At 50.1% G+C, this 25,462-nt stretch overlaps 10 protein-coding genes across 10 annotated transcripts; 5 read left to right on the top strand and 5 right to left on the bottom strand.

The window, feature by feature from the left end:
* Positions 1 to 2,189: 2,189 nt before the first annotated feature.
* BCR38DRAFT_425285 (dynactin subunit 5) lies at positions 2,190 to 3,295 on the bottom strand. The gene is made up of 3 exons (XM_040859712.1): positions 3,172 to 3,295; positions 2,848 to 3,091; positions 2,190 to 2,813 (listed from the first exon to the last, which is right to left on the bottom strand). Exons 1-3 carry the CDS (start codon positions 3,214 to 3,216, stop codon positions 2,470 to 2,472), a joined length of 633 nt encoding a protein of 210 aa, XP_040719381.1. The 5' UTR covers positions 3,217 to 3,295; the 3' UTR covers positions 2,190 to 2,469.
* Positions 3,296 to 3,861: 566 nt separating this feature from the next.
* BCR38DRAFT_482563 (uncharacterized protein) lies at positions 3,862 to 5,408 on the top strand (the record flags this gene model as incomplete). The annotated part of the gene is made up of 2 exons (XM_040863522.1): positions 3,862 to 4,086; positions 4,155 to 5,408. 2 exons carry the CDS (start codon positions 3,862 to 3,864, stop codon positions 5,406 to 5,408), a joined length of 1,479 nt encoding a protein of 492 aa, XP_040719380.1.
* Positions 5,409 to 7,286: 1,878 nt separating this feature from the next.
* Positions 7,287 to 8,526, bottom strand: BCR38DRAFT_425277 (uncharacterized protein). Its single transcript, XM_040859711.1, has 2 exons — positions 8,403 to 8,526; positions 7,287 to 8,314 (listed from the first exon to the last, which is right to left on the bottom strand). The coding sequence occupies exon 2, from the start codon at positions 8,251 to 8,253 to the stop codon at positions 7,495 to 7,497; it is 759 nt and encodes a 252-aa protein (XP_040719379.1). The 5' UTR covers positions 8,254 to 8,314; positions 8,403 to 8,526; the 3' UTR covers positions 7,287 to 7,494.
* Positions 8,527 to 8,742: 216 nt separating this feature from the next.
* Positions 8,743 to 9,658, bottom strand: BCR38DRAFT_425276 (uncharacterized protein). The gene has a single exon (XM_040859710.1). It carries the CDS (start codon positions 9,068 to 9,070, stop codon positions 8,798 to 8,800), a length of 273 nt encoding a protein of 90 aa, XP_040719378.1. The 5' UTR covers positions 9,071 to 9,658; the 3' UTR covers positions 8,743 to 8,797.
* A 3,843-nt stretch (positions 9,659 to 13,501) lies between these two features.
* BCR38DRAFT_406957 (uncharacterized protein) lies at positions 13,502 to 14,069 on the top strand (the record flags this gene model as incomplete). The annotated part of the gene is made up of 3 exons (XM_040858110.1): positions 13,502 to 13,716; positions 13,785 to 13,945; positions 13,999 to 14,069. 3 exons carry the CDS (start codon positions 13,502 to 13,504, stop codon positions 14,067 to 14,069), a joined length of 447 nt encoding a protein of 148 aa, XP_040719377.1.
* Positions 14,070 to 15,642: 1,573 nt separating this feature from the next.
* BCR38DRAFT_464291 (carboxylesterase, type B) lies at positions 15,643 to 18,127 on the top strand. The gene is made up of 7 exons (XM_040862668.1): positions 15,643 to 16,191; positions 16,258 to 16,342; positions 16,411 to 16,725; positions 16,784 to 16,899; positions 16,954 to 17,251; positions 17,312 to 17,527; positions 17,594 to 18,127. The coding sequence occupies exons 1-7, from the start codon at positions 15,976 to 15,978 to the stop codon at positions 17,896 to 17,898; spliced, it is 1,551 nt and encodes a 516-aa protein (XP_040719376.1). The 5' UTR covers positions 15,643 to 15,975; the 3' UTR covers positions 17,899 to 18,127.
* A 734-nt stretch (positions 18,128 to 18,861) lies between these two features.
* On the top strand, positions 18,862 to 20,108 carry BCR38DRAFT_334923 (uncharacterized protein; the record flags this gene model as incomplete). The annotated part of the gene is made up of 3 exons (XM_040855357.1): positions 18,862 to 19,126; positions 19,194 to 19,684; positions 19,746 to 20,108. 3 exons carry the CDS (start codon positions 18,862 to 18,864, stop codon positions 20,106 to 20,108), a joined length of 1,119 nt encoding a protein of 372 aa, XP_040719375.1.
* Positions 20,098 to 20,922, top strand: BCR38DRAFT_143607 (uncharacterized protein). Its single transcript, XM_040853651.1, has one exon. It carries the CDS (start codon positions 20,416 to 20,418, stop codon positions 20,872 to 20,874), a length of 459 nt encoding a protein of 152 aa, XP_040719374.1. The 5' UTR covers positions 20,098 to 20,415; the 3' UTR covers positions 20,875 to 20,922.
* Positions 20,923 to 20,970: 48 nt separating this feature from the next.
* On the bottom strand, positions 20,971 to 22,607 carry BCR38DRAFT_406954 (putative Zn(II)2Cys6 transcription factor; the record flags this gene model as incomplete). Its single annotated transcript, XM_040858109.1, has 2 exons — positions 20,971 to 21,515; positions 21,575 to 22,607. The coding sequence occupies 2 exons, from the start codon at positions 22,605 to 22,607 to the stop codon at positions 20,971 to 20,973; spliced, it is 1,578 nt and encodes a 525-aa protein (XP_040719373.1).
* A 687-nt stretch (positions 22,608 to 23,294) lies between these two features.
* Positions 23,295 to 24,253, bottom strand: BCR38DRAFT_482557 (uncharacterized protein; the record flags this gene model as incomplete). The annotated part of the gene is made up of 4 exons (XM_040863521.1): positions 23,295 to 23,916; positions 23,980 to 24,042; positions 24,105 to 24,118; positions 24,188 to 24,253. 4 exons carry the CDS (start codon positions 24,251 to 24,253, stop codon positions 23,295 to 23,297), a joined length of 765 nt encoding a protein of 254 aa, XP_040719372.1.
* Between the last annotated feature and the right edge of the window lie 1,209 nt (positions 24,254 to 25,462).

Genomic DNA, 25,462 nt, shown 5'->3' with positions numbered 1-25,462 from the left:
TGAAGACTGTCAAGAGCGTCTTGACAATCTTGATGGTCATGGGAAAGAATCGGTTGTGCTTGGCGCGTCCTCCCAGCCGCCTCCCGTTGAGGAAGAAGCAGAAGAAGCAGAAGATAGTCAGCAGACGCCCACGCCTGGCCAACAAGTCAAATTTGAGAGTCCCAAGCGCGAGGGTGCCACGCCGAGAAAGGAACTAGGTTCTTCACCCTGCTCTCTGTCTTCGCTTGAGACCGTCTGGTGTACCGCCGCATCGTCGCGGAATACGCAGACGCGGAGTCCTTCCAAGTCGCAGTCGCTCCCATCTCTTTTCAAGCAGAATCCGCAGAAGCAAAACGATACGAATGAGGAGTACGAAGAAGCGATGCGTAAGCTGGACCAAGTGGAGGAGGAAATGGTAGAGGATCTAAGTCACGTGCCTGACAGCTACGAGCTTGATCCAAATAGAGTCCAAAAGGGACTTAACACTCTATCCTCGGCAATGGATCCATTTGTTGATGATGCTATGGATGACGTCGGCGGCATGGATAATTCTGCTAGGCTCATGGTGAAAGTCGAGAAACCCGCGGAACAGAATCCTGGCGAAAGACAAGAAGCTTTTCAAAAGCGGCAAAGAGAGAGAGATGCGGCACGTGTGGAAGAGTTTGACCAAGTGCTGGATCAAGTCTCGGTTCCAACCAAACAATTAGTGATTACGAAAACCTCGGCGGTGAATTCCGATTCTGACCCCGAGGTTCTGGAGTGTGCAGATAAGCGTCTGATTCGCGAGTCGAGACGTACGCGAAGTGAAGGCAGGCGTGCCCCAAGAGGCGGCGAAAAGCTGCATGCAGTCACAGCGGTAGCGAGGGTCTCACCGCCAGCTTCCTCTAGGCTTCGGAGGAAACCCAGCAAGGTGTCCGACCTCGCCCAGTCTCCTCCGCCACCGGTCAAAATGCGAACCTCGCCACCGCTTCCCCGTGATCGCAACACTCTGTCATCATCACAGTTCACCGTGCCGCCTGGTACAGAGATCATCGAGCTGCTAAGCTCCGGCTCGTCCCCTGTTGCCCCGGTGAAGCACTCGCAACCGCTGTGCAAATCACCACAAACCAACCCAAACAAGCGGGCCCTGCCACGAGTAGTGTCCCCAAGTCCCAAGAAGCGCTTCAGAAAGTTCGGTACCGATACCAACCCGTTCGTAGAGAAAGCCGAAGACCAGACCGAGACCAACGTGAAGTCAAGCCAAGAAGACGATGCAGTCAGCGAGGAAGAGAGGTTCACCGAGAACTATGCCGACAGCGACCTCGATGGTACGTACTCGCCCGCACAGTCGAGTAAGAGCCGGCTCCAAGGGTCCGGGTGGATCAGCAAGCAGAACCGGGTTGGCAGCAATACGGCTACTAGCAGGAAGGCGACGGTGCCTAGGAGTTCGGCTCCGGCGGCGGCGATGACGGACAAGGGTACGGGTCACGAGACGAGGAAAGTGACGAGACAGATGAGTACGACGCAGTTCCCTCTGGGTCTGGGAAGCATGGTACAAGGTGCGCTAGGGAAGAGGGAGGGCAAGTCTAGAAGGAAGAGCGGGTAATTCGCTCAGGCTATCATGATGTTGATCGCTTAGCGTGAGATTTGGTGCACGTCAGTCAGTCATCCTCGAGAAAAACAGATAGGGCTCATGCATGTCCATCCGGCTACTGGCTACTTTCATGGACGTCGATAGGTGCAATATAAATATTTTGCTACCTGATCCGATTGGCAAATGAGTACTGCGTCAGTTTTCGGTATTAATACATGGTTTTTAGGCCTGCACTGCACAAGTGGCTAAGCTTATCGTCATAAGACAATTAGCAGAAGACATTGATCAGTGTCATCTTTCATTGTCTGACATCAAGGCCAAAATGTGCCAGCATGACCGTGAGGCCCGGCTCTTTTCAGGCCCGTTGATATCCAAACCAGAGCACAGAAACCCGATATCAACGTCCTCGTCGCGTAGATGGAAGATCAGGACCTAAAACGACATTGTTAAAGAACGCCAAGACCTCTTGAACGATATTGAGTTGGTCAAGTCATTCCCCAAGCCTGCACAACTCATCGGAGAATGCCTCTTAGAACTCGTGGCAATCCCCAGCGATGCAGACAGACTTCATCGTATCAAAAGAATTCAAGACGAGCATAAAGAACGAAACAACAGAAGCTGACGTGGTTGTTCACATACAAGCCGATGAGTGCACGGTGGCTCGGAAGATACTACAAAGTTTGTTTCTTCCGTGACTGGCCAGGGCTTTTCGAGGAAGGTGGCGAACTTTCCACGATCAAGATCGCTTAGCAGTGAAGCACACTGTTAGGCGTTGTATTGTATCCTATGAGAGTTGAGGCTAGGGCCAAATAATATACTGTATGCTGACGTCCGATGCAAGAGCGAGTCCAAGCTTGGAAGATGGATGGAAATGTGTACAACCTCGTGCAACTACAATGAGCCTGTGGTTAAAGCCTTCAGACAGAAGCAGGCTGCGGATTATTCCCCACAGTCCGATACAGCTCCCTCAACTCAAAAGCCTCATGTCCACCCTCAGGCACCTCGCCCACGATCCTCGCAGGCTGGCCGGCCACGACGGTGAAGCTGGGAATGACCATGTTGGCGGGGATGACGGTGTCATCGAGAACCCGGACGAAGTCCTTGATGATGGCGAACTCGCCGATAACGACATTCTTGCCGACATGCACGTGGCTCCCGATGGCCGCGGCCTGGACGATGGCGGACTCGCCGACGAAGACATGGTCGCCGAGGCGGAGGGGCATGTAGGTGAATGCGCTTGGGGTGTCGTCAGCATGTCTCGCTACCATATCGAGGGCAAAAGGGAGAAGGCTGACCCCTTGTAGATGCGTCCCGGGGCCGTAAACAGCAGCCCTTGCTCAGGAAACAATAGCGTCCGATGAAGACGGCCGTATTGCTCCCCGGCGCAGTTCCCGAGGATGAAGAAGACGAAGAAGTGGGGGCGGTGCGGGCCAGGTCGCCACGGATCATTGCATCGGCCATGATGACGGTCTTGCCTCCGAGCATAATGTGCTGGGTGCCGACCAGGTTGGCTTTTCGGGCCACCTTGTTGCCCGTTTCCTGGGAGTAGACATTACTTTCTGATTCGCCCCAAAAGGAAAAATAAAAATCAGATAAAATGGTGGCATGGGGTGTCTTACCGTCTCAATGTACTCGGTCCTCACCCCAGCCGGTTTGCGCGACATGTTGGCGGTTTGTAGTGGGCTACATTGATGGATTCTGGACCTACTTGGTGGTGGCAGGTAGGTGACTTGGGGACGGAGCAGCGCGCAGGAGGAATGCCAAAAGCGAGGAAGTCGCATCTTGCAAAACGTGCTATCACGTGATGTCACCATTTCTTTCCAGGCTCTTTCTGGGCCCAAGTGTTTCGCCATTCAAAGCAGATGGGAATTGGAATTGTGTTTCTTTCCAACACCAACAACGCCTGCACATCTGCCAAAACAGTCTTCAAAGCGTTGTTAGCGTGCGCTGGATGGTCTACTTGATGTTGGAAGATAACTCCGCGCCACAGTCATCCGCTTGCAAGGGACGGCAACTTCCTCAGCTCCTGTCGTCGACAAGAATTCACACCAGCAGTTCCAACTAAATGACGCATCACGAGCGTTCAGTGTCAGCGGTGTCAGCAGTGTCAGTAGTGTCGCGGTCTAACTTGTCAGCGCCGATATAGATATAGCGGCTTTGCCCACTTAGTTTATGACATCACCTTGTCGCCAGCCCCGTTCTCGTCCTGAAATTTGTGTTACCCTCTTTACCAAACGTTCGGCATTGATGCTCAAACCGGAAGGTCCACACAGACTACACCGGCGCTCCAGCGTGCTCCCCTTCCGAATATGCGGAACCCTTTCCGGAACAAGCCGGTCGCGCCGGTCACCGTGTCGTCCGACACCGTAATCCCCGTGGCCTCACTGGATGACAACGCCGTTTACCAGACCGTTGTGGTCAACCCTCTCTTCAGATTTGACGACGTGTTGGACGCGGTGAAGCTCAGGCGATCTCTCGAGAAGCTGCTCGATCGTCAGGATTGGCGCAAGCTGGGTGCCAGACTAAGGCGCAACGTAAGAGCACCATTCCTCCAGACCTTTGACGAGACGAGGGCTCGGTGACCTGATGCATCGCGTATCAGCAGGAAAATGGAAAATTGGATTACCATATCCCGGCCAAATATGATGACCGTCGTCCTGCTATTTCGTATTCTCATATCGAATACGCTATCAACATTGCCGAACACCCCCTGGCATCGCGCCTGCCAAAGCCAACAACTAAACCGGCCGTGGTGGGGGATCCGGACGAATTCCACGACTTGTCACGCCGCGCCAATGCACCAAAGGCATTGGGAGACTACCTGTATGCGGATGAGCCCTTGTTGAGCTTGCACATCGTCTCATTCTGTGACGCCACCCTTGTTTCTCTATTGTGGCTCCATGTTGTCATGGACGCTGTGGGCTTCAAGGCGATGTTGAATGCCTGGAGTCTCGTGCTCCAAGGCCGCGATGACGAGGTCCCTCCCTTGCTAGGGGTCGGTAACGATCCCCTTGCCAACCTAGGCTTGCACTCTAAAGAGCCCTACAAGCTCGCCGACCGCTTGCTAATCGGCTGGCGAATGGCCGTCTTTGGGATCCGCTTCGCCTTTGGTTTACTCTGGTGGCGAGGGAACGAACACCGCATGATCTGCATTCCCGGCTCCTATCTTCAGACTCTACGAGAGACTGCTCTGCAAGAGCTTGCCATAGAGGGCGAGAACCCCTTCTTGAGCGAAGGAGATGTCCTCTGCGCCTGGACGACCCGCCTCGCCGTGTCCCACCTGCGTCGCGACTCACACCAGACTCTCCCCATTGCCAATGCATACAACTTCCGCGCGGTGGTGGCAGGCGACCTGTTGCCCCCGCCAGGGGTGTATGTGTCCAACGTGCTTGGCTTAATTTACGCCTTCCTTAGCGTAAGAGATATTTTTGCTAAGCCGCTAAGCTACACGGCATTGATTATGCGCCGCGCCATCGGCGAGCTCGGCTCAAGAGACCAGGTCGAGGCGTACCTGGCGGTGCAAGCAGAGTCATTGGCCAAGACCGGGTATCCGGCCCTGTTTGGCGATGCCACCATGCACATGGTCACTCATTCGAATTGGACCCAGGCCAAGCTGTTCGAGACGGACTTTGGGCCGGCGGTGGTGGGTGCATGCGAGCGAGATGCAGAGGGGAGAGGGAGGACGAACAAGTTAGGCACGCCGTCGTACGTGCAATGTGTCGGCGTTACTACGGGATTCCCGCTTCGCAACGTGTTTCTCACCTCCGGGAAGGATGCCGAGGGCAACTATTGGGTTGCGGGGTACTTGAGAAAGGGGCTGTGGGCCAGGATTGACGACATGCTCAAGGCTGGCTAATGAGGATAGCTACGAGGAAGTTGGCCAGGTATTCCGAACCCCTGACAGACTTTTCGAGTAAATGGTATATTTTGATTGATGTAATTAATTATTACCAGACAGTATTTCTATTTTTAATCGACTTAGGATGGGATTTTTGGGTCTTGCTTTTCGGTTTTCAGATGAATTATGTAAGCGTGTTCTCGAAGGTATTTAACGACCAGTGTAGCCAGTCACTCTCTAAGAAGGGAGAAAGAGAGGAAAGCAAGCGGCCAAGCTGGTTGTCATTGAACTTCATTCCCTTCGCCTTTTGAGGCTCTAGCTGTTCTGACCTGTTGAGTTGACCACCTGCTGAGGTGATTCAATTCTAGGACCTGTTGAGGCTGAGCCGATTGTCGTACCTGCTGAGGTACTCTTGTTGTTCCGATCGGGCAAGAAGGCTCTCGATTTGTTGTTATTTCCACCTCCGGACAGTAAGGTCTTGTTGAGAATCTTGTTGTCCGTTGCCATCATCTACACCTTAAACCTGCGGGCATGTATTATCCGTAGTCCTTGTTTATAAATTTTAATGTGATTCAGAAGTGAGTCGCACATTGTCACAATACTGGCGATTACATAGCCATATAGTCCTGTATACAATAGTTAGTCGGACCAAATGTCAGTGATCCACCGACATTTTAGATACTTTGGTCTGTTGGCCTAGGGACTCGGTCCTCCCTTGTGACACGGAACTTTATAAGCTCTTCGATCTAACGACTGCATATCCGCTTTAGAATATTAAAATAATTAACGTTAAGTAGCTAGAGTAGACACGACGAGTACGGAGGGATAGAGATCGTGATATCATTATTCTACGCATAGAAAGCGATGAATTCTACTAAAACGTGACTCTCGTAGCTATCGAATACTAATATCCTACATTTACCTTTACGTTATAAACGTTCCGTAACTACTCGCTACGACCACGTACCCCCATTACTAGCTAGTATTAGGTTGTTACATTTGGATGTCCTCCATGCTAAAGCAACTCGAGAAAAATACATACACAAAGCATAATAGATCAATTAAAGGAACAGTCCGTTTGTGGTGGGTGGGTGTTGCTCTCTGCCATGATAAAGAAACTGCTGTAATTATTTGTTTCTTAATCCACTCCTGAATGCGGATATCAAAGCATGTCAGTTCACCAAATTTAAAGTAGCTCGCAAAGTTTGTGTAAGTCGTAAACATGGAGAACCCGAAATGTTTCTCAGTTCCTTGACCGACATTCAAACCCGGGCTTCATATCTGTTGGACCTTCAAGGCTACTCCGTCAAGACTGCCAAGTCAAAAGGAGAAAAGTAAAGCCGCAAACCGTACGAAGTATGGGTCAATATGACCTCTACCCATTGAACCACATAAGTCCTGGCTGTGGGGCAGGCATCAGTCATTTCTGACTATATAAGGCCCTCATGGCCGCCCTTTGCTTCTCTCTGGACTCTCCAGAGATCATGACACTTTCAATACAAGACCATTTGCCCACAATCCAATAATATGCTCCACCGGCTTATCCATGTCCAGCACGACCAACCAGCTACGTACAACAACCGACGCGAATACGAAAACCTATCATGGGTAAACACCACTACCCTCAGTGTCTCCAACTCGTGACCAACTTGTCGCAATTCTTCCTAGTCTAGACAAGCCGCCGTGCTGCCCTAAGACTTTGTAGCGGGTGTTTAGAGCAGCAGCATGGTAGACAAGCTGATGGAGTTTCTCGCGATGACATCCCTCTGCTGCGAAGAAATGGTCTTTCGCATGCACCATTGGAGTTAAGGTTCAATGCCTCATGTTGTGGCTTGTCATAAGATACCTTAACGTGCTATATTGTACCATTTTGTACACGCGTTAAATATAAAGAAATGAATGAATGTGTAATTATATTCATATGCTACTTTGTGTAAATACTAACAAGTCTAAGCTCTAAAAAATGTCAATAAACTCCCGTATCACACCATCAACGTGTATTGTTCCGTAACCCATGCAGCAAACAGTGCCGTGCCATCCCGTATATACCCATGCCCCCTGTGTAAATGTAAGACATCTCATGGATGCACCGCGGACCTCGTCATTATTGAGTAAAGCAAGCAACATTCAACCACCCATCCTCGATGTCATCCTCGTCGATATCCTCACACAGCGGCAGAAGCTGCACATCCGCACACCCGAAGATAGTGCGCTGTCCAGCCGACTTGTAAATCAACCGGAACCCTTCACCATCATCTCTCGGGCATGCCATCCACGACCCGCCATCATACAACAACTCTGCCACAGCCCCAGTCTCCTCATCAGGGCCCACAGTCACGCCCGCGGTCCCCTCTCCACAGCTGACTTGCACGGGAAACAAGGCGGGTACAGTTGCGGTGCCTCCTTTGGTGACAGTGATGCCGGCGTTGATGCTCCCACCGGAGGGGTAGGGAAAGTCGGCAATGCCAACATTGGATCCAGTTGCGTAGAAAGTGTCGCCGGAGCCCGCGAGGATTAGGTCGGCCGTACATCCATCAGTATCGGTGTACTGGAGTTCGAGGCCCTGGGCCGAGGGGGTGGTGTCGAAGGCGGTTACGTTGGCCGCGAGGCGGAAGGCGTAGCTGGTTGATAGGGTGGTCGATTGGCGTGGAAGGGCGGATGATAGGCTGGTGGTTGCCAATAGGGCGGTTGAGAGGAGCATCTTGAAGGCCATTTTGGAGCTGAGATTGGAATTGGACAGTTTGTGAAATTTCAGTTTTGCGAGAGGTGATATTATAACGAGCAGTGTGCCGTTGAAGCTGTACGATGCTTCTGTGGAATGAGATGAGGATATGAGATGCAGACACCAGGTGTTGTAAGGCATTATATGAAGTACCAGCTTACAAGCTTAGACGGGGAGCAATGCCGATCGTGCCTGTAGACCGCTGTGGATATCATGTTAACGTTGCGTGCGGCTCGTGTTCGATAATTATAATGAACCGGGTTACTAAGAAAGTAGTGACTTCGTCTTACGTCGCAGGGTAGAATCCAATCGATTTGCCTGTCTGGGTATTTGAGCACTGCTTAAGTGGTGGCTTGGTTCGCGGGGCACGTTAGTGCTGAGTTTGTGTGGCTGTGTCATCCGTCGACATTGATGGTAACTGATCTAAATCTGACAGTGCTGAGGTCATGGTAAATAGTTATTTCATGCTAATCTTCGTGGGACAACAGAGAAAATCGAACGTTTCGGTTCGTATCCGCTGCATCGCCCCTGCCTAGCCCTCTCGACTCGTATGATTCAATATCATGGGAAAGGCTCAGGAGAATACGAGTAGAAAACTTGAATGAGTTGTAACTTGCTCTAACCATTTGGCTGTATTTTATCCTCTTCCATGCTACAAACATGTCTCTTGAGCTTTCTACGTGCTTTATTGCTCTGCTATACGCCAGTAATATCTTTTATAGAGACCTGGTCTGTTTCCACCAATCATTAGTGCCTCACGCGACGTTGCCATCATGCAGTTCTCGGGGTCCTCAGCATTAGAGTGTGGATTTATCTTCTGGACTACGTGAGCAAACAAATCGCCAGCCAAGGAGAAGGGCGGTGTACTGCCGTTAACGAGGGTGCAAGCGCCGATACCGAGAATCCAGACTGGATCTCCGATAGTGACGGGCGTACATTTGATGCTGCTCCTCTGCATTCCGGGATATGTTTCAGCCGTTAGCTCACCGAGTACAGGCTGACGTGAAGTCCCAGCATGGTGAGGTGGATGTGCACACGTAAACCGTAGACCATGGATATTAGCGCTTTGACTACCGGGATGCAACGACTAAACCAGAAATATGTGGACGCTTGCTCGCATCATCTCTACCAGAAGGCAACGTTCGGGCTTATGCGGTGCGGGTTTACGATGCTAGATCAAAGCGAGCAAGAGCGAGAGTAGCTTGACTAGAGAGAGGGCACTATTGGCAACAGGATCATACTTAAGCCAGCGGCTGGTCCGTTCTTTCTCGCTACCACCATCCTTCAGTGCATTTTAGGCATGGTATGCTTTAGCACGGAGGGCCTGAGCAGCGCGAAGGAAGTTTAGCTCGGCTGGCGCCACTTTTAGGAGTAGTTTCTGTTGGTAAATTTTTACCAGCAGTCATTATGACAGGAAATAGAGGACATCGGAACTAGAAAGATCGGGTTCTTTTGGGTAAGGTCGGTCTACTTTAAACTACCTTACATAGCCTTTTACAACATTCATCAACCAGGGATAATGCTATAAATAGCAAAACACAAGTGGGCCTGGTTAATTATTTGATCTGTTATATTCGATTAGTACCAGTGGCTTATGTACACAACTGGCAAATGATTAAAGTAACTTTTTCCGAATCTGGTGCTATTATTCTTATACGATGAAAGGTCGAGACCACGGAGAATCCACATGTATAGGTGAGGTTGTCAAGGCAAGGGCTTAAGATACTACAACGGGCTTGCATTTGTGGCCTTTGCTGATGTTGATCCCAAATGCACAGATGCTGATGGTAACACGCTTATCTGTCTAGGTATTTTGATGCGAGTGCATATGGGGTGTGAATTGTTGTATTGGGAAAGGATGTCCAGGTCAGCTATTCTGGCCTGGCAGAGCTCTTTTATAGCTCTTATCTATCTTATCTCTAGCTATAGGGCAACCCCCTATGGGGTCACGTATCATGTTTAGGCTTTTAGCGGCTTTAATTATAAGGGGCAAGATTTTGTCGACGTCCTACTTGAGGAGTTGGGGGTTATACCGACGGAAAAGCATGGACATGTTGATTTGTAATTGTGGATTATTCTGTCTTTTCAACTTAACGTGATCCACAAGTCATTTTCGCACACAAGTCACTTTCGCACTTTTTCAAATATTTCAACCTTTTAACTTAGCTTGTACTTTTCTTCCCTCCCACAACATGCCTCGTAAATCTAAAGAAGCCGATCTTCAGCTAGCTATCCAAGCTAAAAAGCGCAACCCTGAAATTTCATGGCGTAAGCTTGGCCGTAATAATGCAAGGACTTGTTCAATAGAAGTAGAAACTGATAATGAAGAAGATTTTGAGTAATTTAAAGGATAAAATGCGGGTTATGCATAGGATATTACTGAATTACTTGAAGGTGCCAAGAAAAGTGCGAAAGTGACTTGTGTGCGAAAATGACTTGTGGATCACGTTATGCTTTCTCAAAACCAGTGGCTCTACCTTTGGTACCGACCAGACGCCGTTAATCACACTAAGTAGCTCGGTTGGTCCAGTTGAATCGTCATGATAATTATTCACAGGTAGACACTACATATTTCTGCCCACGCGGTACACGCACATCGACGTAGTAGTTGTTTCCAGGAATTTCTTCTCAGTCTGTCAATTTGATTAGCAAATTGCCCCAAGCACCCAAAACAGTAGTTTAGTAGATCACGTTCCTTGGTTCTATAGTAGTGTGTTAGTAGTTGTGTGTAAGGTTTGATCAGCATATGGGATAGAAGAATGAGAGGACTGCGGTAATCGTGCAATTCATACCTTATCTGTCCTATGGAGCGGACTCATCTGTGGTTGAATAGTCCCATGTCACCTAACATGAGTCAAGGAAGACCATGTGTGCACAGGCTGTACCAGCATAATCCCAAAGTAAGAAACTGTGAAACCCCGCCAAGTCTGTGAGATCTGTGATTGGAATCCCGACATCTTTGAATGTCCCACTGAAATCGACGAATCGCTTAACCTTGCTTACGTTCATTGGATACGTCCCCAGGTAAATCCTTCGATACCACCTGCGCAATTCAGACGGGCCTTATCAGCGCCTATATCCGTCTGAACTAAGCAAATTCAATAGTCCCACTCGGGTCTGATGTTGCAGCTAGACAGAGCTGTTGGCATAAGCTTAAAACCCATATTTTGAGTTCCTAGTGTAGAACTGTCAGCAGTAGTATAATCACATAAACAACGATAATCACCATTGTCCATTCCCATAAGCATGTCATGGATAGCGGAAATGTAGTATAATTTGAGAATAATAAACCTAGAGAGAGCGTGCATATTTACAATAATACAAAGGGCCTGGGATCTGATAGTAGTAGCCCAGGCCCACCTAGGCCAGGTAGGTCACCTGACAATCAATCCTCCTTTCTAGTTATTCGTATCGTATCTTCATTAGATATAGCTTGAACAAGGCCATTGATGTAGTTTTTGACAAGAGATTTATCAGATTTATATTATATCGGGCCCCGAGTCGAGCTATGTTGTCAGAGTCTCGTTTGTGAACCCGAGCACAGTCTCTGTTGTTGAAGAATGGTCAGCTCTTACGAGACTGCCCAAGCGAATACTCCTTAGCTCTACTTACATGAGAGCAGTCGGGATTTTGTACCATTGCTGATTTCCCAGGTGAAGCTTCTTGTAAGGGCTATTGGCGGAAACGGTAGCACCCTAGTTCTGCAGAAGACGTTGATTAGATGGTCTATTCGTGTGTGGGCAAGTGACACAGAATATGTCTCACTTCAGGGTTTGACTCAAATTCCTTGCATGTGATCTCACGTCTGCACACCACACAGGCAGGTGAAGGTTGGCACGGACGCTTGGATAGGCTCGTCATATTAGTAATGGGGAAACAACCTGTGGATATCGATGACAGGCTCATCTCACCTGGTTGCACAAGCCAAAGTAGGCGGCGAGGACGTGGGCAAGGACGACTTGATGACTTTATTAAGGGAGTGAGAGTATCAGTAGCACCTGGAATTGGCCATTACCTTGCTGCGCTTACATTTACTATTGGACTTCTTCTGCATCCCGAAGATGATAATGAAGCCTCCAAATATGCATCGTTTCTAGGTTCTGATTCCGTAATACCCAACACAATTAAATTGCAGACCATAAAGTCTTAGACATAACACAAGTGTCGCACATGAAACAAGTGGAAGCCTGATCAAGCCAGTGAATTAGTATTTAGCGATGTTAGACAACTCTCATGGTGTCATTCTCATTTTATCAGTGGCTTCCAATCGATTTCTATGAGACCGAGCTAGACTGAAGCTGCTTGATGATACAATATTTTCACTCTTCAAGGGCATATTATCAATTTACGTAGTTGTTTGATATGGGCACGGCTTAGTGTCGACCCCGTGCTTGGGCTGTTAGCCGAGTCTACTAGTATTTTTGCATGTTCTCTCGGTGCCGAAACGTTTTATACCACAGTGTAAGAGACTTGGCGTAAATTTTGACAACTACCATGAAATCAACATGAAATCAATTTGAACCATTTGACACCTGGCCGTGAAGCTACAGAATAATCTTCAAATCTAGGTACCTCGGTAAGTTGGAAGCAGTCAAGCATCCTTTCGTGCTCGCAGTTTGTGACTGCAGAAGCGTAATTAGCTTCCGTCGCAACGAACGGGGCAGGCATTTCTTCGAACACTAGTTACATGTCAGTTTCCTGGGGTGCATCAGGCGCAATGTACGGCGTTCTCCCACGTTACACGGTAATAGTTAATACAATACATGGCTTGAACTCTTCCATATGCTCATTGGAGAGGCGATAGTTGTGCTGTTGTGATCTGAGGCCTAGTGGCTTGGCGACATCGTTCGCGTCCTGTCTGCGCCCCAGGGCAGATCAACCATTAAGAACACGACTTGCATATTACGTGCTTCCCTAGCCAATTGGAAGGATTATCTAGAATGCGGTTTAGAAAGGGATGGATGGTCATTCCATGCTCATTTTACTAAATTGATAATATATGTTAGGTTTGCCCAGGTTCCTTCCTGAAATAGACCAACATGTTTGCTGGTTGTTGGTCGCTGCCCCTTAACCTGTCGTGCATGATGAAGGGTTACAACATAAGAGCAAGGTAAGTGCTACGGGAAAACAAAGGCAAGTACACTCCAATTCTGTAGTCCATGCATATGAGTTGGTGAATGTTAGACCATGCCATAAGGCGTGCACCCTTCTTTAGCCAAAGTCCATTCCTGCATATATACCTCCAACCACCACCTACCATCGCCCTTCTGAACTCTTGCCCTCACCCAAACCGGCCAATACTTCAAAAAGCGTCAGTTATTTATGTCCGAATCCGCATGAAGGTACAGTTTCGCGACGAAATCGAAGACACCCAGTCATTAATGTCAAAATGATCGCTATCAACACCCTCATGCTACTTGCTAGCACTCTTATCACAACTCCTCTTGCAGCTATGAAAGCCCGTGATGGTGACCCAACTGCCTTCACCGAAACCTGCTCTGGCTTGCGTTTGATGTGGCCGGGTGAGGCCAATACCGTCCTGGAGGGCAACTGCAGCCAGACCGGAACCGGTGCCAAGCCATGTACCTACGTCTTCCTCGACTCGTGAGTCACGTTCTTGTTTCGCCAGATGTGTTCAACGGTGTTTATTATTAACGTGAGTTATGACACAGTTGCTACGCAGTCGACGACAGGGGACAGATCACGCCACGAATGTGGGGTGGCGGGTTCATTAACAAGTGCAACGACTGCGAGCTTACTGATGGATCCTCGTGTCTGAGCTGTAACTGCACAAACAAAGAGGGGAAATGGGCCATCGCTAGAACTGATCTCAGTAAGTGAAGACTGCGACACTTTTGTGAAGTCACTTTGTGCTGACGACAGCAGCTCAAACAGTCAGGAACGACGACGGCTACTTGTGGTGCCTCGATGTGAAGGGTAATACATGTCCGCAGTGAATAGTGACTAGCGGTCTATACTCACAATTGTGTGGGGTATTACAGTTGCGTTCAGCGGATACATGGTAGGACTAGGGTATGGCCGAATGGTGGTATCCTAGCTGAAGGGGTTTGAACAGTGGCTTGATTGAAACTATGCTGATTCGTAATTGACGACGAGGTAACGCTGGTTGAATAAACCCTGCTATCTCCGAATCTAGCTTTTCAATCCGTGTCTTGGTAGTCACAGAAACTCTTGATTGGAAAGTCAATGGAAATAGAGTGTAGAGTTTCGAGGTAGTTAAGTGGCCTTTGCGTTGGTAACTTCAGTTCGTACACAAGATAGCGTAAGTACACGTATGCCTGTCAGCTAGGTACTTAAATGGCTCTCTAGTAGCCTCGGAATATTCACTAATACGACCTATCTTCTACTGCCTGAGTGTGAGGAATGTGTTGGAAGACTCTGCAGAGATCATCACGATTTAATACGAGACCATTTGCCCTACAGTCCAATAGGAGGCATGAGTATTTAGCACAGTGCCAGCGCTATAGTTCTATTATAAAGGACTTTATATTGGAATGTAGGGCAAATGGTCTTGCATTGAATAGCGATGATCTCTGAAGAGTCCTCTAAGGATCGAACGATAGCCAGAAGGGCCTTACAGAGGTAGAAATGAACGATGCCTGCCCCACAGGCAGAACTTGAATGGTACGATGGGTGGAGGCCATATTGGCCGATATCGTAGGCTAGTTGACCATATGTTCTTACAAGCTGGCACGTTTTGGTGTAATAGCGTTGAAGGTTCAACACCTCCCGCAGGTGGTCTATCAGTACCTCTATGGGTGGAACATACGTTTCACATACCTACAAAGCATTCTATCACTATTCCCATGGGCACCTGCATATATTTGGTTAGAAGAATACGTTGGCCGAAAACATACTGTTATTAATCGCGAGTATCCGACGTCGCAGCAGAGCAGACTGACATATCATTATGAACCTATCATAAAGGCTCTATTGCCCCCCATTAACCCCAGAATCCACCCCAGCATCCACCCCGCAGCGCGTCTCGGCTCGGCTATTTTTACTCGGATTTCCGAGTCCCTCTTTCATCGTGACTACATCTGCAGCATGGTCAAGTTGCCATTCGGATTGTGGATAGGTATTTTGTTACTCATGGCACTCCCTTGGAATTTACCGGAACCCCTGTATACGGCCGGTAATAACTACTACGGGGGTTCCTACAAGTAACGTACCATACGGTCAGAGTTTGTTAGCTATACCTCTACGTAGAGCTAAGTTGAAGCCGTTGTTTCTAAAAGCTAGTAGAAGCTGTAAGGTAGAACCGGAGCCTAAATTACAACGTAAGACTATCCGATTTGACCGTGAAATTCAAAAGAGAGACTTATATAAAAGGCACTGCTAAGCAGCTGCAGGACACCATATTTATCTTGTTTCTACGGTGAATTTGATGGAGTCGTATAAAATTGAAATTACATCATTTTCTCCGTGGGAACCCCGCATTTGCTGAGCAAAAGGTGGTGAGCCATGGTACGTTGTTCATTCGCTGCTTGGAGCTGCCGTACGAGTGCGGCATTGGGCCAGTTAGCCGACTTTCGAATCTCAACCACATCCCCGCAGCGAAGTCCGGAGATTTGAGTACTTTTGTACGAAGTAGGCTGGCGGATCCACTAACTAAAGCCCAGATGGGTGGTTGAGTCGAGGCTTAGTTTTCAGTCAGCCCAGGATGTACTATTCTGACGGATTCGTGTCGTTGCACTCGGTATTTAATGCTCTTGTAGCCAACCCGCTCTTTTATCGCTTCTCTCCTACAGAGACTCACCCATGCATCACTTGGATACTACGCAGTCCCCCTTGACCAGTAATTGGAAGTCTTACTTGAACTAAGCTGGTTTAGTGAGCATTATGATGCAAGTATCTGCCCTATTGCCATTGGCATTGGCCATCTCTGCCCTTGGGCAAACCTTTCCGCCATACTACCAGAACCTGACGCAGGAACCTGCCCGTACTTTGTCGAGCTTCACGAATCTCACGGTGGAAACACGCACTGGAACATTTGTCGGCTTCTTGAACGATACCTATCCTGATGTCCGCCAATTCCTGCGAATTCCGTTTGCTCAGGTCAGTGTTCCTCCTTCTTGAACTTTCTCAAGACCAGTTCACTGACTTCGCATTGTCCTTTGACAGCCACCTGTTGGCGAACTGCGATGGCTCCCTCCCCAAAAGCTTCCCAACTCGTCGAGAAAATACGACTCGACCAAGTTCGGCCCTGGTAAGCATTAGTCTCCCATACTGCGACTTGCTAGGGGCACTTACCACTCATCCTCGGCCTTTCTGCAGCCTGTCCGCAGTACGTTTCTGGGAAAACGTCCATGTATAACCAGTATCAACCACCCAACTTGCTTGTCAACCTCGGCGAAAATCTCAACCAGGGCAGCGTAGCATGGGCCTCTGCAGAGGACTGTCTTACCTTGGCCGTATGGACCCCGTCTTTCGCCAACAAAACCTCGAAGCTTCCGGTAGCCCTCTTCGTTACGGGCGGAGGTGGAGTCACGGGTGCGATCGATATTCCCTCTCAACTGCCACCTCAGTGGATATCGCGGTCCCAGGAGCATATCGTCGTCACCATGAACTACAGGTCCAACATATTTGGAAGTAAGTTATGCGACCAAGGCCTACACATGAGAATTATTGCTACTGACACGTTGGCCAGATCCCAAATCCCGAGCTTTGAATGAAACATCACTCACTTTACTCGATGTAAGAGCTGCCGTGGAATGGGTCTCTGAGAACATCGGTGCCTTTGGGGGTGATGCCGAGAATATCTTGGTGAGCACCCCTACTTCTGTCATGTGTCAGCCGAAATCTCATGTTACATGACAGCTCTGGGGACAGTCTCAAGGCGCCGGACTAACGCATGCGTACACTCTGGCATTCCCCGATGACCCCCTTGCCTCAAGCTTCGGCATGATATCCACCCCACCCTCAGTGGTCATAAATCTCACCACCACACCTGACCCCTATGCAGATTTCGATATTGTTGCCAAAGCTCTCGGCTGCAACTATTTTGATGACTGGGAGGCTGAGCTCGAATGCATGCGCCAGGTATCATGGGTCCAGATATCGGAGTTCATCAATCGCTACAACAGTACCCCGTCGATTGCTTTTACTTCATATATCCGTGGGTCATCCACTAAGTCTCCGGCTCTGAAAGTCGCAAACTAACCGGACCATCATGCAGCGGACGAGAGATACATCTTCTCCAACGAGACACAACGATACATCGATGGAAAGATCGCCAAAGGACCAGCCATTCGGTCTCATGCGGCGAGGGAAAGCCCTTCCACCAACGAAACCGCAGTCGAGGCATCACAGCTGAGGTGGGACTGTGCAACTGCTTCCGACGTTGCACTGCGGCATTCCATTGGCCTGGACACGCATCGGTATCTGTGGGCAGGCAAGTCTCTCAGTTCTACCACTCCAAGGTGGTCTATGGCACAATGCTGATTTTCTCGGTGCATAGGAAACTTTTCCAACATCAGTCCGGTGCCCTGGCTGGGCGCTTTCCACTGGTCGGACTTATTTATGATCTTTGGTACCTACCGCCTGGACGTGGGTGAGGTGACGCAACTTGAAGTCGACACATCCGCCACGATGCAAGGTTTCCTCTTGGCCTTTCTCAAAGATCCCTCGACGGTCCAGAGTACCGCCGGCTGGCCCGTTTTCGATCCCGAGGCTTCTGACGGGGGCACTATTGTCGAGTTTGGTCTCGGTCAGCCTGCGAGAAATATTACTGGCTATTCTGTTGATGGGGCTTGTTATAATTAGTCTCCTAAATTCCCAACGAGGGGATATCTTGAAGACCAAAGGGACGGTGATGATATTAATACGGCGAAAATTCTAAGAATAGTGTGAAACCTATCAGTAGTAACTTTGAACATGCCAAACCAATCTGAGGCCAGCGTCGAGTAAGGCCATCGATAGCATCACGTCGGACCTTTCCATTATCATCATAATCTCAAAAGAGAATGTCGTATGGTCCGGCTTTCTATGGTACAGCATACTACTGATTTGGTGATGTCTCCTTTTGTTGAGCGTTTCTAGACTAATTTTAAATTGATTTTCAGTGACCCGTAGTCTAGACTGGCCTGGAGCCAGCAACACAGAAGATGTAGTTGCGAAGGACCAAAGTGGTCGTTGATGCCAAAACATTCAATGTGAATTGAGTACGAAGGCCAAAAAAAAGATGTATTTTGTTGTGGTCTGATGGCTACTTCTGGCTTGATGCCGGGTTTTGTAGGCCTTCGACCTCACAATTGGCCGTAAATCCCCATCTGTCGGTATGAGTGCATAATGGAATAGGTACCCAACGAGAAGAACCAAGAACATTGTACACATGAACTTTGAATCCGACGATTCACTCAAGATGTGCAACTTTGGGGAAACAGGGACGTCCGTTTTCGAACGGGTTATGCCCCAAAGCGTATGAAATTGACCCATCATGCTGAAGCCACGGCGGATAACCCTGCCGGACAAAGTCTACAGCGTAGTGTAAGTAATGTTGGGGAGGGTTTTCTACGACGGACAAGATCAAGTCCGGGTGGGTCTCCCAGATGCCGATACGGCACATCGGCGGCGCGTTCATCTTGGTTAATATGATCCAAGACGTGCATCTTAATAGACAGTCGGATTCGGGAGTTGGCCAGCCATTTACCTAATATTGATCCTTTGTTCATTCCTAGGAATATTTGGAATCGTTGTAGACTTGCTAGGGTAGTCACATTAGCAAACATGTCTCCCCCCGTTTCCATCCCGGCTTCTAAGTGCTACAACATCGCCTCCATCCCGGCCGACGGCATCGGTCCGGAGGTGGTGGAAGCTGCCATCGTGGTGCTGAAGCAGCTTTCCGAGACTCTGGGCTCCTTCACAATCGACTTCAAACACTACAACTGGAGCTCCGAGACGTACAAGAAGACGGGGAAGTACATCCCAGACGGTGGATTAGACGAGCTTAAGAAGCACGACGCTATTCTTTTTGGTGCCGTCGGTGCACCTGGTAAGTTCGCCCCCTTGTCTACACCCGCGTCATGTCAAGACAAGGTTGGTCTGACAGACACCAAAAGACGTCCCCGACCACATCTCCCTCTGGGGCTTGCGCCTCGCCATCTGCCAGCCCTTCCAGCAGTACGCCAACGTCCGCCCGACGAAAGTCTTCAAGGGCACGCAATCCCCCCTGCGCAACTGCAAGGTCGGCGACCTGGACTGGGTCATCATCCGCGAAAACAGCGAAGGCGAGTACGCGGGACAGGGCGGACGATCCCACCGTGGCCGGGCTTGGGAGTCGGCCACCGAGGTCTCGGTATTCACTCGCCACGGCGTCGAGCGCATCATGCGGTTCGCGTTTGAGACGGCGCAGAAGCGGCCGCGCAAGTTGTTGACGTTGGTCACGAAGAGTAATGCGCAGCGGAATGGTATGGTGTTGTGGGATGAGGTTGCGGTGATCGTGGCGAAGGATTTCCCGGATGTAACGGTGGATAAGATGTTGGTTGACGCCATGACGTGCCGGATGGTGTTGAAGCCGGAGTCGCTTGATACTATTGTCGCTACCAACTTGGTGAGTCTGCGATTATTGAGACATCTCGATGCGGTGAGCCGGGCTAACAATGGTACACTAGCACGCCGACATCCTTTCGGATCTGGCTGCTGCATTGGCAGGCTCCATCGGCATTGCGCCTACATCCAACCTGGACCCTACGCGCGAGAACCCCAGCATGTTCGAGCCCATCCACGGGTCAGCGTTCGATATCACCGGTAAGGGCATCTCGAACCCGGTGGCCACATTCTGGACCAGTGCCGAAATGCTCGCGTGGCTCGGCGAGGATGATGCCAGCAAGAAGCTTCTGGATGCGGTTGAGCGTGTCTGCGAGAAGGGAATTGTGACGGCAGATCTAGGCGGCAAGGCGAGTACCGTTGAGGTCACAAATGCTGTTGTTGAGGAAATTAAGAGCTCGTATGGCAAGGCTGCCAAGACAGCGTAGATTAGAATACTGTATGATACACGAGTAACGTCATATATATCTCCATTGGACCAGGACCATATCCTCCATCCAACGGAACTATCCATTCGCCACCGTTGACGAGTCGAACATATAAATCCGCCAGTATGACTTACATGGCGCGGATCCGATACGACACAACCCTTAGTGTGGTTCATCAGTAAAATCCAAACCCTATGGCAGAGTCGGTCCCAGCTTGTGCAAAGTTGGAAAAGTCGAGCGCATTGAGAGGATCCAGCCAATCTTGGCCGTCCATATCAAAACCTGGAGTATTTTCCGGCATGAAGAGATGGGCGCCGGTCTCAACTGCGTCGAACGCATGGCCGTATGGCGAACTTTGCGTTTCTCCGTTGGGTGGAAACCTGCTGTGGAAATCACGATCCGCCCTTGGCGGCGAAAGTCTGTGACTTTGATTAGCTCTGGTTATCAAAAAGTCCGAGGGAAGGAACACTTGCGAGCGCTGGCTTTGGTCCAAGGACTGGCGATTTTCAGGCCTGTATGCATTGAAGTCGTGTGTTTGGCTTGGCCCGTCATGAATGCCTCGACTGCTGTCACGGCGGTCTGTTGGCGTCGCAATCAGTCTAGTCGCATCTCGTTGCAGTTGAAAGTCACGCGTACCATTCAAGGAAGTAGATATTGGCGATGGCACAGGGTGCAAACTTGTCGTTTTGTCCTCTTTCTTATCAAGCGCGGAGATAACATGTTGCACTGCTTCGGCGCAAGAGTCGGGCCATGCTGTGCCTCGTGACGATAGCTGCTTCAGAATCCGCAATGATCTTTTCGCGTACCTGCAACGGGGCACATCAGTAATCAAACCACGGCGGTGGAAAAATGGGTTTGGTCGTTACCTCTGGGCGGAAGATACAGCCGTCACGCCCCCCAACGCAGCGTAGGTCAAAACGAAACAACTCATCCAAGTGGACCACGTAAGTAGCGGCCACAGCATAATTTGGTGTGGGTAGGCGCCGGCTCCACATGGCTTTTCCCGAGCTTGTAGGCTGTCTATTGTGTCTATGATGGCCCTTGATGCGTTGATGCAGGCTTGCAGTGCAGCTTGTGAAGCTGGCGTGTCCGATTTGGATGCTAAAAGTGGCCTGTTCAGGCTGATGGTGGATTCGTGCTGCAAGATCAAGAGCAACATCTTGTGGGATGTGGAAATTGGACAGCTATCCTCCTCTGCAGGCTGTTGAAATGCGGCGTCTTCGTTGTCTCTGTGGTTGTCTGTAACGTCATGGATGTTGTTGACCCATCGCGTCAGTTCCGCTTGGACGAATAGAGAACGCCCCACAGAGTCATGCCTGGCACTCAGGGTTTTGTTCCGTAGCTCGAGTATCATGCCTCGAAGTCGAGCGTGTTTCGCAAGCAATGTCAATAGTTGCAATTGATCCACTGAAGAAGGGAGGGCCACGTTAGTTCATGCGGCGAGTGTTGGAGGAGCTCTTTCTTACCCTCGAGTCCGTCTTCAGAAGGGAGCGAGTCCGCTGTGTCCCCGTGCAGCTCCTGCGCAGGGAAACAAGCGTCGACATCATCATCCCTGATGGCTAATGGTAGACCCAACGACTGGCACACCATCCTTTCCAGACAGTATATCGACCACCATACTCTTTTGCGCATCGAAGCCTCATGAGGTGTGAAGTTGGAAAAGCGGCATGGGCATCTATGTAGTCCCAAGTGGAATGACATGCGTGTGACGATGCCTCCCAGCCTAGACGCCATGTTGAATCGGAGCATGGAGACCAAAAACAACATGACACATGCGGCTGCTTGTACGCTCTTCAGGGATGCGGGGGAGCCAAGAGCAAAGGCCAGGCTCGCTGCGATGTTCTCCAGGCTCAGGAATACCAGGCTCGCGGGAACAGCCCCCTGTTTGCCCCCAGATTGGCGGCTATCAGCCAGCGATATGGAGACAATGGACTGCACAATGGTGGCATCAGACTCGCTCACGTTGGCGATGCCCTGGGTGCTAACGTGCTCGAGGATTTCGAGCACTTCGGGCCCATGAAGCAAAGGAAATGCCGGGTGCCAATTTTTGAAATAGCTCTTGGTCCACTCGACCAGACTACCAAAGTTGACAGGCGGTGCACCCGGTTCGGTGTCCTGAATAATCTCGGCTGTCTGCCAGAAGGACGCCCGAGCGTTGGTGCCGGGGACTGCCTCGTCACCCGGCGTCGGCTCCACTAATTGGTCATCCTCGCCGGGAACTAGATCTCCAGATACATCGGCTCGGTTCTTGGTGCGTTTGGCACCGGTGCTGCGCGCAAGCACGTCGTACACAGTGCGGATGAAGTGAATGCCGCTCCCACTGCCGATGAACCGAGGCAAACCTTCGCCGCCATTCCTCATGAGACCAGTTTCCTGGGTTGATCCTCCGTACGAGTCGGTTCGCCTTCTCTTGGTCGGGTTCTGAGATTGGGTTGGAGACCTGGTTTCAGTCTGGCTGGACCAGGCGTCATCGTACTTGGCGCCCGCCGTGACACTCATTGTCCTTCAATCGGTTTGGGCCTTTAAGGGGGGAAAGGCGCCGCCAGCGAGTGAAAGCTACTGGAGTCAGGTTGGACTGTGCAAGCTGTTTTCGCGGTGTTCATGCCATGAGTCCATTATATGCGCCAGGGGATCGCGGAATGGGTGTACGTGTGATGGTCTTCAGATGTCACATGAGTCCAGGAGTTAGGTGACTTGTAAGTTGGAAATCGAAGCCAATCCAGAAATTGGACTGGGAAAACACGAGTCGATGCCGCACGATCCGTAATCTCGACATCCCGGCCGCGACTCATCATCCGCTGCTCGCTCTCCCGCAGGCGTGTTAATCATGCTAAACGGAAGAAAATCACATGCAAATGCTCAATTTCATTGCACGCTCGTAATTCTGCAGATAGCATCGACATAACAGTATTGACAATGTGAGCAACGATGGATGAGACTCATATGAGAGAATCATTATGATGGTTAAGAATTTAGACTGTTCTGGACGAACTGAGATAAAACGTGCGGGGTCATCTCCAATTTCTTCGACGGGGCGGGCATCATCAGCTACTTGCCTCAACAGGCCGGTACGTCGAGGTAGATAATACAAAGCAGCATTGGAAAAACTCGTGTTAGTTGTCGTAAACGGCCTTTGAATCACATTGAAGTAGTTGACTTCGAGACATCAGCTGGCGAAGACGGCGGCTAGAAATACATCCTTTTATGTTCCCTCGCCAATGCGCTAGCTCTGCTATTGCCGTCAGTGCCCATATGATTCCGCTGCACCGGCAACTCCGATACACTCGGATTTGGCATCATGTGGACTACAATATTATCCGAACTGCTCGGCCACATGTCCCTCTGGATGCCTTGATTGTTGGACGTGGAAGTGATGAAGTCGTGCTGCTGACCCGAGAGATAGTGCGTTGAGCTCACCTGCACCTGCGGCGGTGCCATGCCCACTGACCCCGAAGCCCACGGCTCTGGCCCCGGAGATGCACTCACATTTGAGAATTGCGACGGACTATGGCCCGATTCTCTGAAGCTCCTTCCATTAAATGGATTGCGGAATGCATCCACCGCCCCGTCCCGGTTCTCTAAAAACCACGACTTCGCACGCTCTCGACTTCCCAGGGGCTGTTTGGCCCACGCTGCCATCATCTCCGACTTGCTCTTAGTTGAGGGTCTGGTGGCCAGTAAAGCTGCGTTGGGATACTCATCATTGTCTACGATTCCTGCGTGAATCTCGGCCAGGGCGAAGAAGAGAGCTCGTTCGGTCTCGACGAGTCGCTTCTCCAACATGTTCAGGTATCCAGCCGGGATGCCTCTGCACAGCCGTTAGGCCAGTCTGAACTTGCAGTGCGTTCGGGTCAAGGCTGGTGCATCTTACCTCCTGTTCTGCTCCGGGTAGTTGCACTTGGCCGCCGTGGCTGTGCATTGCGTGCAAATCGGGCTGCGGGGCGATGAGCGCTGAATGACCTGCCGGTTACGGACGATGCTATACGGCGCACTCACAGCTTGCGATCACACTGCAGAGTGTTCGTTGTTAGCTCCAACACGTCATGGGTTGTTTTAATGAAAGAACAGGTGGCGCTCACTTTGCACTTCTTCTGCCGGCAGGGCTCACAGGCGATGGACGCGGTGCCTCCACTTTCGTCGCTCATGACCGTATTTAGTTCTCCGTCAGTGTTACTATATCGTCCTACTCGATCTTCCAGTCCCTTGCCATCTTCTCAATTTTCGTGGATTCTAGTTCCGGCCTTGGCACCCGGAAGAGTCTAACTCCGGAGATCGTGACCTTGCGTGAGCGCCGGACTTTTGCAGGTGCGGTGAGGGGAACGCGTGCGTCAAGTGGGGAAGCATGTCAGAGCCAGTTGGAGATCATCTTTGATTGAATGAACTAAACCTGCGGGCATATGTGAGTAGTTGAATTAATTCGGGGACGAGCTGGAATTAAAGTATCTACCAATTCTTTGGCGACATTGACGTCGCAAGACAACTTTACCACATAGTGGGGACGTCTCTAGGGTATGCTCAATCATATAGGGTCACACGGATACAATGAAGTTAGTAGGCATATGAGACATGAGTTACAGTATGAGGTATAGTATCATCTTCAACACGCAAGGTGTTGGCTACATCGCATGAATTAAGTTGAAAAGCATCAGTTCCAATAGAAGTTTTATTTTCAGTCAAACCTTGTGACGAGCCTCGACCATGCCGAAAACTTGGTAAAACGACTGTTCTACAGCAACACGACGTGCACGACGACAATATGTTGGCAATTATATGGCAGCTTGATGTCGTGGACTGAGTATGAATCGACTTCTTGTCCATATCCTCCTCACTGGGCCGAATCAGGTCCAAGAGCCCATACAACGTCACGGAGCAGAAAAATAGCACGACGGGCAGATTTGCAGGGCTTTGAGTTGGCCTCTGGGATTGCTAGCTCTGCCAAACCTCTGGCTCCGCGCAAACCGGGAATTGGTAGACCAACTATTCCATCTATAACACAACGCGATCGCGTTGAAGGGTGCAGCCAGGGGCGTAATTGATCTTGGATAGAATCTAGCGAATCAGATAATCCGCAGAAACTTGGGGGCGTAAGGCTCGGCTTGCTAAGATTCTTGTTGAGGGTGATTGGGAACGTCAAAGAGCCGTATAGGCCCATAGGTGATTGCTCCTGTCTTTTATTCTACCTTCTAAGCATAAGCTTGGGTGCTAGGCTGGTATTCTGTTTACTCGAGACCATCCATTTGCAAGTGAGCGGCGAAGTCCATATCCAAGTAGATTGCTTTCGCATTCCCCAGCGTCTTCGGCGAACAATTCATCGCTCCCAAGCGGCGTGACCATGTTCTATCAAGCACATCAAT

Source organism: Pseudomassariella vexata (genome assembly GCF_002105095.1).
Source record: "Pseudomassariella vexata strain CBS 129021 chromosome Unknown BCR38scaffold_3, whole genome shotgun sequence".
NCBI lineage: Eukaryota > Fungi > Ascomycota > Sordariomycetes > Amphisphaeriales > Pseudomassariaceae > Pseudomassariella > Pseudomassariella vexata.
Note: the sequence above shows the minus strand (reverse complement) of the source record. Positions and strands in the feature narration are given on the sequence as shown.